Source organism: Urocitellus parryii, chromosome 10 (genome assembly GCF_045843805.1).
Source record: "Urocitellus parryii isolate mUroPar1 chromosome 10, mUroPar1.hap1, whole genome shotgun sequence".
NCBI classification, from domain to species: Eukaryota; Metazoa; Chordata; class Mammalia; order Rodentia; family Sciuridae; genus Urocitellus; species Urocitellus parryii.
The window spans coordinates 107,650,368-107,663,322 of record NC_135540.1 but is presented as its reverse complement, the minus strand read 5'-3'; the positions used below and the strand labels follow the sequence as shown (position 1 = coordinate 107,663,322).

The following is a 12,955-nucleotide window of genomic DNA, read 5'->3' as shown; positions in this document are numbered from 1 at the left end:
CTTAGCACCTGTATGTAATTTTGATGGACTCAAGATCTTGTAAAATGCCATGAAAGGCTGGTGGGTAAGAAGTCATCATCTTCAACAAATGCTGAGCTTTAGCAGACAAACTAAAAGTCTCAGGAACTTCTTATTTGAGTTCTTTCATAAGTGTTATTTCCCTTTCCAAAATTAAAATTCATCCTAATGTATCTGATTCTCTCAAGTCCATTCCCTCTGAGCAGAGAGGGCAGTTAACAGAGCTCATGGAACGGCCAACATGGGACCCTTGCCCCGGAGCCCTCTCCTGCCACATCTCTTCCCCACTCTGCCCTCGCTCACAAAGCTTTGTCATGTTGGGGCTCTTTCCTCCCCAGACTCACCAAGCCCCTTTCTGCCTTCAATTGTCCTGTTTCCTCTGCATTAAGCACGTCATTAAGTGACCAGAATATCTGAACACACAGTAAACATGATTAAGTCATATTATAAAGTAAACATATAGTTTGATATGACCATACCTAGATAGTAAGCAAATGTTATTCAGAAAGCAGAGAAAAGTGGTAGAACAGGGAGATTTTTAAAAATTGAAAAGTCTTCGTTAAAAAAAACAACATTTTTACAAAGAATTTGGAATTTAACCTAATATTACCAGAAATTTTGTGGATAGTAGAAGAAAGGAGGTGTGTATTTAACTTTGTACTGAGTCACCAACGGCCGGCCAGATGGTGACTAACCAACTCCTCATCTCAACTTGTGGACTTCTCTTCACAGCTGCCATCCAGTCAGAAGGGTCAGTTATCTAAAATACTGATGTCATCAAACTGAAAGTGAACTTTAGGAAGATCAACCACAGACAATGCGAGATGACAGAGGGCTCTGACCACTGTCATCTGACCACTGACCACGAGTGTTGGAAGAAAAGTTACTCAGTGTCACACTGTGCAGCATTCTGAACTTTTTAGTCAATATTAATATTCAACTCAGGAATTTCAAGATGAGTCAGAGTTCTTGTTGTAGGAAGAAAAAAAAATCCTTCAAACTAATGAAGACACGGGGAATTAGCATAAGGAGCCCCCACTGGTTAGGTTGTGAAATTTGGATGTTAAAAGGAAAATAATGATTATAACTCACTCAAGTAAATTGAATCTGTGAAAAGCCGTGACTGCAGGATGATATTCAAGAAGGAAAAAGTTAACATGAATTATATATTTTTTAAAATAATGCTTTTTAAAAACATTGAGCTCATGCTGCTTTTGTGTTGGTGCTAATTATATTACTGGTATTCATTTATCAGTGATAAATAGCATAAGTAAATTGCCAATTTTGTTTAAACATAAATTAAAAATTTATACATATGTGGCTATCATTAGAATGACTTCAAAGTAGTTACCCAAGAGCCACATAGGAATATATCACAAATTCAGGGTCCTAGAAAATAAAGCCCAATTCTGTTAAGTAGTAAAAGGATTCAGTGAAGGTAATTTAAGGGAGGTTGGGAGGATAGTATTTCAAAATTTTATCTAAAAGTCAGAAAAGTCTTTTTTAAAAAATAGGAAAGTCCATAACTTATACTTTTAAAGCAGTGTTTATAACAGGTACAAAATAATATGAACACAGGAGTTGGGGCAGGGCTTCTGTTGATCAAAAAAAAAAATTAGCAAGTCCAGCTACATTTGAGTCAAAACTTTTGTATATATATACAGGCCTTGAGTTTCGTGCCCAATCTTAGATTTCTAATCAATAAATAACAGTATTGGGCTCCTCAGTTTCTGACTTGGAAATCCCACCAAAGCTGAGAAGGTACATCAGTTTCCCTTAGGGAGCTGTTTTATAACCCTGGGAAGATCAAGGACTCAGTGTAGAGATGTGGAGATAAACTCCTATAAGAAGTTCAGGATAATCCATGTTTTGGTATTTAAATTGTCTACCATTTTAAGAGAATCCAATGTATTCATTTTTTGTCTCTGATTTCAAATGCATAATCAATTTAAAACTTGTTATTTGAAGTTGAAGAGAATTTGATTAATACTTAACAGATATTCATACAGTTAGGAGAACTTGATTTCTCATATTTACAAGTTTAATTTATTAGATTTGTAGAATCATTCAAAGACTTACATGGGGCTCATTACAATTGTGAATTTGCCCTGTCAAATATGTGAAGTATTTAAAAAGATAATTGAATGTATTCAGTTTATTAATGCTAATTACATGTTTCAGGAAATTTAATTAACTGAGCTTATAAATAGAACTGATTGTTTAAGAACATTTAGTATGTGGAGGGTGAATAAAGGAAACTGTTCTTATTTATTTAAATTTATAAATACCTTTCCTTAGAAAGGTCTTCCCAACTCAACATCCCCATCCACTTTATATATCCTCTTCCCTGTTGTTTTCTCCCACAATGTCTTACAGTCTTCCTTCATAATACTACAATTTAGAATTATATATTTGTTTTTGAATTTAGTGTTGTTTAATGTCTCCATGAAACTGTAAGTTCCATGAAGGCAGGGAAGGTTCTGTGTGTTCCATGTTATATCTCCAGGGCTGAGAACCACTCACATCTGATCCATCTTAAATGTACAATAAACACAGAATTTACAGATAAAGTGATTGGGGGGGCCAATGTAACAAAGGTAAGGCTGTATATTTGCAATACTAAGCAAGGTGGACCAAAATTTAAGTGTCTTTCCTATTTATGGAAAGAATAATAATCCCTAGAATGTAATGACCAATTACTAGATACCATAAAAGATATAATTGCCCCGCTTATGAGATCATCAGAGGTTCAGAACAGCCAGAGACATTTGGCAACTTTGCTTAGAATCAAAAAACTAACCAGTGGTGATGCCAGGTTTTGGAGCCAGTTTCCTCCATCCCTAAGCTCGTATTTCAGTACTTCAACCTGGGGCAGCAATTCTTGTCCATAATTAGAAAAAATGGCTGGCACACATGTAAGTGATCAATCAACTTTGTGATTAATAATGATACCTATTATGACTATATTTTAACAAATTTGGTTTTTTAAATCAATAAAGTTAAAAGTCTTCCCAGAATTAGAATGATTGATAAGGATGATTTTTCAAACATCAAAAAATAAATTTAAGCCCCCCAAAATGAAATGGCAATGGTAACCCCAGAGTTGTTTAATTCAAATGATGTGAAATCTACAGTGTAAGTGAGTGTTGCAGCCAGAGCCCAAGCCTGTTCTAAACAGTGGTGGCCATGAGCAACTTAATTAACAACAACAACAACAAAAAGAAAGTAACAGTACTGGGTAAAGTAGGCACTGACACAGATGACTCCTTTAATCTTCCAGAAAATCCAAATTGGGGTGAAAAATAATCTTATTTTTCTTATTTTTTGTAGCTGATTTTCATCCAAAATCTCCTGTAACATGGCCTTCAAAGAGTCCTGCTTCTGTTGGTCACCCTCCACCCAGGGGGCTATTAGACCTGTGTGAGGCATGCCTGAATAACTATAGATAGTTGTGAAGCTGTTTTCTAAGAAAGGTGTGAGTTCAGCCACCTAAGGGCTTGGCTTTTACTGGGGACTAGAGTCTTGGGTCAGGACTACAAAGCTCAAGTTAACAGAGTGGACACGGCAGATGGGCTGAAGGTAGAGAGAAGACAGAGGACAGTGGTTTGTGGGAGAGAACAGAGAGTCAATGGAGAAGCCTGGTAGAGTTGTCCTGTGGTCATCTCCTTCTACTCTCCAATAAAACCTACATTATTCGCCAAAGCTTTTGGAACTGGATTTACTTTAGGGAAGAAAATACTGAATCTGACTTTCAGGTGTGTTTCAATTAGTAGCAAGGCCAAGCAAGTTTCTCTCATTTCTTTGATGTGTGGTTCTCAAAAAGGCCCTTAGTGTGGCAACTCCTATCATCTACTGCCACCTTCTGGAAACATTTGCTAATTGCAAAATAAGTACCTGAGGAAGGAGGAAGCGAATGCTCAAACTGAAAATCTAAATTTATTTTAAAAAACAGGGCTAGTCCCAGCTCTGCCACTTTCTACCTGTAAATTAATCTTTCAGCCTTATTTTCTCACCTGAAAAATGAGGCTCTATAAAAAGTGGTTGTGAAGATCTCCTTGTTTCAAATCTATAATTGTATTAAAAATATCTTTTGAGCAGAACCTTTTTTGAACATGCCTAAGTTTCTCCCAAATGATAGCACTAGCCTAGTTCTTATCTTCAGCAATGTCTAATATACCTCAAAACGTGAGCCAAAATATAGGAATTATTTGCATAGTAGATACAATTTACCACTCATTGAAAAATTGAATGACATTATTTAAAGGAAACTTTCCACTAAGGATATATAGGTGGTTTTTTTGTTTTGTTTAAGTGCGAGATGGCCTCATTCTGTCCCTGTTAAAAAAGAAACCTGGCCATACAAAACAAAACAAAATGAAGTTTAAGAAAAAGAAGTTTCTAAATCAATCATGATAAGGACCAATGATCTCTCTATTGCTAAAACTGTCAAATGTGTTACTTTCTTTTCTTTTCACAGAACAAAATAAGTGTCTAGACTTTGAAACTGCCAGAATGTCCCTGATTTTCATAGGTTTACCACATAGCAAACTTTGGAAGACACTTACTCATATAATTCCAAATTGGTGAGTCTGTTTTCAGTCACATAGTTGCTTGGGATTAAGCCCTCGTTCCTGCAACAAAAGATGCAGCAAAAATCAAAATGTTAAGCACACTTGTGACATTGTCAGGACAAAAGTTCTTTAAACTCCCAAGGATGCAAGAGAAAATCAAATGTGTTTACTGATTAAATTCTCAAAAAAAGAATAAAACATTTTTTGCATTCCCAACTCATCAAAAATCCCTGTAGAAGAAATACAAAAATCTTAATTTATAAGATGAATAGTTTAGGAGGTTTTGTAACCTCAAAATAGTTTCAAAAAGGGAAAAAAAGGCACTTAAATGATAATTTGAAGTCATAGTGACTAGGTTAAAAAAAAACACGAATTACAAAGATGCTGGCTTTATTCTTTTTAATTGCTGCCACGTATTCTATAGTGTGGACATTCTAGTTCAGCTGCTCCCCTATTGAAAGCAGTAATCTTTGAACATGCCTTCTTGTACACAAGAATATTTCTCTAGGCTGGACCCCAAGCAAGGAATTGCTAAGTCACTAAATATGTGCTTCTTTCAGAAAACACAGCAAAATGCCTTCAAAATAGGATATACCAATTTACACATCTACCAAAAGGGTGGGGGCTGGGGAGAGAGGGCTCTTCTCCTGTGTCTTCATCAGCATTTAAAATTGCAAAATGATCTTCAAGACATGTTATTGAGAAGTAGAAGCAAGTTGCAGGGCAAAGCATGGAGCGTGGTAAGATGTAGGTCAATTAAACCTACAAACGATCCCATATATTTCAATCTATGTGTATAAGCTCATTGAACATGATCTGGAAGGCTGCTCACTAAATGGTTAATGATATCTGCTTTGGGGAAAGATACTGTGTTTGGAGGATGTAGCAAAACAGAATTCCGGCATTATTTTAAAAACTAAATTCATCTAACTATGAAATCAAATATTAATACAGTGTTTTGGGTTTTTTTTTAATCTGAGGCATGTCGATAGTCTACCTACAGAGGTGATTAATGACACAATTTTGAACCTACTAATGCCTCTTTTTCCACTGAAAAAGTCATCATATGATGAGCTTAAACTCAGAACTAAGACAGTCAACATCAGGAAATATAATTCAGAATTAAGGCATGTAAATTGAAATGCTCATAATACTTATATACTTACACTCTCTTAATCTTGTCAAATACCAGAAATCAATGCCAGCTTTCTCTCCCAGAGAACCAAGAAATCCCTCAGAATTCTTCTGAACCCAAGATTATAGTCAGGCATTAGTAATCTATTGCATCTAACATGACGAGATCTATTTGCATGAAGGATCTTTTTTCTTTCCAGTCTCATTCAACAACTACTAGTATGTTTGCCTCCAAAACTAGTCACCATAGAAATATAAAAGTGAATAAGATACTATTTCTGTTCTTACCTTAGAGCTTAATTAGAACAAAAGAAAAATTCCCAACTGAAGAAAGTACAAATCAGAATAAGAACCTGTATGATAGGAATCACTGTTCCCATTTCACAAATAAACTCGGGGTGGGCTAGTAACTTGCCAAGGACCCACAGCAGTAAATGGCAGCATGAGGGTGTGAAGCCAGGTGTATCTGGTTCTGAGCCTCCCTGCCTGCCTGAAGTCACCGTGGTCTAATGCTCGGTCTTATAGATGGAGGTAGGGCATGAATCCTATTCCATGCAAAGGGAGGTTATAAAGGAGAAAATGAGCCACCATATAGAGTCTTCTTTATGTTCTAAAGTTTTCAGAGCCTAATGGAGGAGAAATTTGATAAGGACTCAGCCATGAGCCTTACCCTAAACGGTCTCTCGCCTTCCACCAGTGAGGATCATACTTCTCCAAAATCAGGTATTCTTCTGCTCTCTTTAGTGCTAAATTACAGGGTTCTCGGGGCAGGAAATCATACAGCGCCTTGACCTGGATCTTCTCTTCAGCAAGCTCAGAGGGTGGAAGGGGAGGCAATGGCTTGCGTTTTGAAGGTTGCCCACAGCTCCTATTGGACTGTAAACACAGGAGTAATGTCACTCTTTTTTTTTTTTTCTGGTTAATTACTTTTTTAGCAATCTGTACTAAAAAGCAGTGTGGATACAGCGCATCTACCTGCTACTTCATGTCTCCCACCCAGGTATACACCAAGACAGAAATCAGGGTGGAAGACTGACTAATAAAACAGCTTTTGGAGCCAGCGACACACATCATTTTGTGATTTCTGAGATCACAACTTCTCTTAACAACATCACACTGGGTTTGGCATGTTACAATTCTTAAGAGATGATTGACTCCTAAGTAGTTTCACTTTGTTTTAAGGATTCTTGTGAAAGAAGACAAGTGGCCACCCCCTTTCCTGTGCTATAAGCTTGTATTGAGTTCACCTCACTTCCTGGGAACACTTCTTCTCCCAACACTGAGCTGAAATTTTCTCCTTGCCTCAAAATGGCAGGAACCAAAATGCATTTCTCTTTCCCCATTCACTGTTCAGTTTCAAGTTCTATCTTTAAATACAGCAGAGTAGGCTGTTTTAACTGTCCTTTTTTTTTTTCTTTCTTTCTTTCTTTCGCTTGCTTCTAGAACATTCACTCGCTATGCATTGAGCACTTGTTACAGGCCAAGCTAATGGTAGGTTCTGGCCCTGGTGACAAGCAGGAATCGCTGGGTGCAGACTACCTTGGACCTGATACTCACATGCTTCTTACTTGACGGTTCGCTGAGCCACCATCTGTGACGCTGAGTGTAGTTTTCTGGAAGTTCTTCATCTCTGCTCAGGCTTATTTGTGTTCTCACTTGTCTGGTATTGAAAAGCAATCGTGTTACAAATAGCTATAAGTATGAGTATCCATACATCCACTAGATTAACATAACCGTAGTAGAGAGATCCAGATATCTAGCCATCTGCTTTTTTATTTAGAAGGTTTCTTAGCTCTCTCTCCTCAGGCCCATTGCCAGTTCTCAGAAGTGGAGTTTCCTTCTCTGAGAGCTAGAGATGCTAAGAGTATGTAGAGTGGTGATGAAATAAAACTGAGAGAACATGTCACAGACCTGTTCAGAGTCTGGTGCATATTAGGGACATAAAATCACAATCACGATAATGAAAATCTTACTGCATCAGGGCCAACATTTATCGTCTTATGTGCATTACCTCATTTGATGGCATCTAATGTTATAAACACACATGGGGTCCTGATTCACAACATGAGTTTCAGTCCCAACTCCAACATTTCATAGTGTGGCCTTGGCTAGGCAGTGTAACCTCTCTAAGCCTCAACTGCCTCATCTGTAAAGTGAGAATTGTAAAAAGAAAATTTGAAAGTTATGTGAATGAATAAATGCAAACCTCTTAGCATAGAGACTGACATGGGGACATTCTTCTTAAATGTCAACTGTTACAATTAACATGGTACCTTGGGTTTAATATTTTACACATCTACTGGACACCAAAGTATAAGATACACCAATAGTTTGAGGGAGATTCTCAGGTAACTAAGACAAGTCTCTTTAAAGGAGAGAAAGTAAAGAGTGGAACACAGACATAAAAGTAATAGATATGAAATAAACGTCAGGTAGAGAACCAAGTGGCACAGCTGTGGGCATATGAGGGAAGGAGTGACTATCTAGAAGGGATGGAGAAAGATCACAGACCACCTGACATTTGACCTACACCTTTCAAATGGTCAGGCAAAATAGGAGAAGGGTTCCCAGGTGGAGAGAGCAGCAGATACAAAGAGACACAGAGACCCAGTAGATAATAAGGAAACCATGAAAGAACTCATTTCCAAGAATTTGCTTTCGGAACACACTTACCGCTTCTGTACTGAGCAGCAACAGCAGCAACAGAAAATGGACTGGAAGGTATTATCTGAAAAGCAGATCATTCTCACTGTTAGGGAGTCACAAATCCATGGCATTGGATAGATGAAGCTGGGGGTGTTATCCCAAAAGAGGAAGTCCCTAGGGACTTATCAAGCATATGACCATCTTGAAGGTGCCCTCCTTCACTAGTGAAGGACAAAAACTGTCACGAAAGCAAAAAAATAAGTTACTAACACACTGGCCGATGTGGTTTCCCTTCTCAGGCTCCTCTTTCCTGGTCCGGCTTACGCATTTCCTCAGTCTGCATATGATAAATGACCAAGTATATTCTTTTTACCTTTGTCAGGACTCACATTAGCTAACAAATGCACAGAAGAGTAGGAGTCCAAAGACAGTGTTCTCCTTGGAAATCTCTTAGCAGGGATTCTGAATTAGGTACGTCATATTTCTTTAAGAATTTAAAAAATAGAAACAAACTCTTAAATTTTCAGTGAATTAAGTCTATATATAAACTGAAACTTTAGAAGAAAGAAACTAGCCAATAAATCTGGGTCATGCTTAGACTTTTATGGCGCAGCTTAATCTTTATTTAATTTCAGTTAAATGATTTGCCTTTTAAAAGACCATAAATAAGTCTTACAATTCAAATGAATGTTTTATTTTCATAGACCTGTATTTTTCAATCAGCTTATGCTCACATTGACACCTGAAAATGAATTATTACTAAGGCAGCAAAGTATGGTAGGAGATGACCTTTAACTTTGAGGTTAGAGCTGGGTTTTAATCCCAGCCATGCAGGTAACTATATCTTAGGTAGGTTCCTTTACCTCTCCAAGGCTATTGTGTGGACTTATTGAATCAATTCATAGGAAACACTAAGACCAATGCCAGCTATATAGTAAGAAGGTTATCAAGAAGGCATATTATAATAGGGTTGTTGTGAAGATTAAAATTAGGTATCATTTTTAAAGTCCCCAGGACACAGAAGGAAACATTATCAGTAAGGATCCAACAAGAATCAGAACACTCAAATTAGAATGCACTGAGTAGACTTCATTTATAAAAAGAAGGTATACAGATGTCCACAGAGGTGAAGAGTACATGGTTGGATGTGCAGGAACAGAATAGAACTGTTCTTCTATTCTATGAAGCCAGATATTATTGAGTTAAAGAGCACACTGGTGATATATTTAGGACACCATTAAGGCAAACACCAATGAGACCAATAAATAAATAAATAAATAAACAGGTTAACTGCACAGAATGGGTCATCTGGTCAACCTCTGGTTGCCTTTCCCCATTCTGTCTCAATTCTAAGAGTTTCAGCTGCATTTCTCAGGATGTTTCTTGTCACCAATCTCCCAATCCTACTCATGAAGTTTTTTTTTGAGATTTCTGGATCTGCTGGGACCTCTTTCATCATATACCACTTTCATCTTATGATGGATAACTTCTGCATGCCCAATTTCATAGTTCATTGAATCAATAACACTAAGTTCATGATATGCAATTTGAGTCACATAAATATTTTATTCATGGCCAACCATGTACTCTTCACCAGGAGCTACTTTTCAAATGGAAGATCGTTATCAGCATGAGTCAAGAAATTATTCCAAATTCATGGAGATTTGTGCTGCAATTTTCATACTGGGACCTTCCAGAAGCTTCTTATAGACAGCAACTTGAGATGTGTAGAGTGGAGAGGAATGAATATCAAGATGTGGGGATCACTGAGTCATTTTGGGGCCAGTCTACTACATTTTATTCCTACAGGCTCATCCTTCCAGTAGAATAAAATGGAAAAGAGTAAAGATATCCAGGCAGTAATTAATACATATTAATTCCATTCCTTGCAAAGAAGTTGATCTTCCAAACCTAAATTCATGCATTCACTTTTCTATGATTTGGATATTACTATTGCTCATTCATTGAGCCTATAACTTGTTGGTGGTCCAATAATAAATTTTTAATTACTGCCCTGGATATACAGATCAAACAACTCACATTTGCTACTTTACCACTCATGCCAATTTAATAACTTTCTCTCTTCCTTTCCTGTACCCAGAAACTACTCATTTCCCAAGTTCTATCTGAAGGCTTATTTCTGGAAATAAAAATAAAATTCATTGATTCCTAAAAATCTGCACTGCATCATGTTACTCTGTTTTTGGACGTCAGCTGCTTCTGTCAATTTTTATCTGGTGTGTCTGATGGTATCTGCATGAGCAATTTGCCAACAAACAAGCAAAAATACTCCTTGGAGAGAGTGTACATTAGCACTTGAGGGTTCTGTCTATTTTGGCAGGAGTGGATTTAATTGACAGTTTCACCAATTTATTCCAGTGTTGTTTAGAGCCTCATTAGATCTGTATCTATCCGGGCCAAGAGATACAAAATTAAATGTAGGTTACATAGATGAGTGAAGCAGGTTATAATAGTTTAACGTCTGTAGCAAAGTGCAGTGCTCAAGTCCACTTGGAGATATTTGAACTTAAATATTCAAAAATATTCCCTCCCTCTCCTATATCACCATTTTTACCCTTTCTACTGAATCATGCCCATCCACAAATATACTGCTACTTCAGCATATTGGAAAACAAAACAAACTCCTCAGTGATTGTATTTCCTCCATTAGCTTCGCTCCCTGTTAATGGTAACATCTTGAAATGAGTATTCTGTACCTGCTGCCTGCAATTATTTTCCTTACATTTCTCTTACCCATTCAAGTAAAACTTTTGTAGCTCTCACTTCTAAAACAAATAACAACAACAAAAAAACTATTGTTAGGGTCACCAGTGACCTCGACACCACTAAACCCAATGGTCAGTTCTAAGTCCTTCTCCTCCTAGATGTCTCAGCAGCATTTGGCACTCTATCCCCGTGGGCCTGCTCATTCTCCATTTCCTCTATTGCTACTTCTCTACCTCCCTGACCTTTGCATGACAGACGGCCCTCAAAGTTTTTGATGTCTTTTTTTCTGTCTTATTCACTCCTTTGATTATCTTACTCCCTCCTGTGGCTTAAAAACCATTTATCAGTTGATGACATCCAAATGCACACATCTGGCCCAGTTCTAATGAACTCCAGATTGTGTGCCAAATGCACTCCTGAACTCTCCACTTGGATTTCTAGCAGACACCTCAAACAAACATGGGATGAAATCTGAACTCCTTTTCTTCCTTCCTTCCCCAATTTTCTCTACCCACCCTCCCCTATCTTGTCCAAAGCAATTCCTTCTTTCTTGAAGTCATCTTTGACTCCTCTCTTTCTCTCATACCCAGGCCAATCTGTCAAGAAAGCATGCTGAGTGTTACTTAGAAATATATATATCTTGGCCTAGGAACATAGCTCAGTAGTAGAACACTTGCCTAGCATCATGTGCAAGGCTCTGCATTTGATCACCAGCACAGGGTTGGGGTGATATATATAAAAGTTTCAGTTCAGGATGATGAAAAAGTTCTGGAGATAGATAATGGTAATCATACAATGATACGAACGTATTTAATGTGTTAATATCACTGAAGTAAATGTCTAAAAACTGTTTAAATGGCAAATTTTCTGTTGTGAATATGCTATAGTTTGGGTCTTGAATGTCTTCCAAAAGCTCGTGTTTTGATGGCTTGGTCTCCAGCCCATGGCACTGTTGGGATGTGGTGGAGCCTTTAGGAATTAGGGTCTAGCAGAAGGAAGTTAGGTAATTAGATTAAGGATAAACCCTTGAAAGGGATATTGGAACCTCAGCCTCTCCTCTTCTTCTCCCTTTCCTTCTCTGAAACTATGAACCAAAACAAACCTTTCACTCTTTAAAGTTGATTATTTCAGGTATATCGTAACAGTTATGGAAAGTTAGTTAACCTAATATATCTCACCTCAATTTAAAACATACACATACATACATGCATAATCTCATGGCTTTTTCCCTCCTCATCTGTTACTAGTATGATTAAATCACTGTCAACTCATCTGGCTTACATGAAAAATCTAACTTCTTCTTGCTTCTTATCTTACCAATCAATAGTTTATTCTCAGCAAAGCAGCAAGAGTAATTAACTAAAAACCTAGTAGAGCATGTTACACCTTGTCTGCAAACCCCACAGTGGCTCCCCACCTCACTCAGAGTTACAGCCAACTTTCTCCCAGTGGCCTGTGAAGCCCTCCTGTGGAGTTACACAGCCTCCTGTTGCCTCATCTCACCACCTAGCAAGGCCTACTTCCCTCCATCCACACTGCCTCCCTGGAGCTGCTTCTGGAGCCTGCCAGGCCTGCTCTCACCTTTGCTTTATGTAGTTAAGAGCACTGTGTTCTCAACTGCCTCCACTCTCTCCCAGACTTTGCTCCAATCTCAGCTTCTTGACAGAGTACCCTAATTGTCACAGCCACATAGACTCTTCATGCTGACATTTCTCACTCTGCTTTATTTTTTTCTTTTTTTTCTTATGGCATTTTTCATCTTCCAAAATACTGTGAAATTTATGTATTTATTTCTGTATTGTGCCATCTACATTCCCCCTAGAATGTACATAGAGATCTTTGTCTAATTTATTTATAGT

General features: G+C 37.7%; 1 protein-coding gene across 2 annotated transcripts in view; it reads right to left on the bottom strand.

The window, feature by feature from the left end:
• The window catches only part of Txk (TXK tyrosine kinase), a 42,301-nt gene extending 33,834 nt beyond the window's left edge, over positions 1-8,467 (bottom strand). Inside the window, exons 1-4 of one of the 2 annotated variants that reach the window (XM_026386383.2) lie at positions 8,397-8,467; positions 7,281-7,383; positions 6,394-6,599; positions 4,584-4,649 (exon numbers count right to left, since the gene is read on the bottom strand). In XM_026386383.2, the coding sequence (XP_026242168.1) occupies positions 4,584-4,649; positions 6,394-6,599; positions 7,281-7,383; positions 8,397-8,467 (446 nt within the window). The remainder of the gene's footprint in view (positions 1-4,583; positions 4,650-6,393; positions 6,600-7,280; positions 7,384-8,396) is intronic. The other variant, XM_026386394.2, reaches the window with a different exon arrangement.
• Between the last annotated feature and the right edge of the window lie 4,488 nt (positions 8,468-12,955).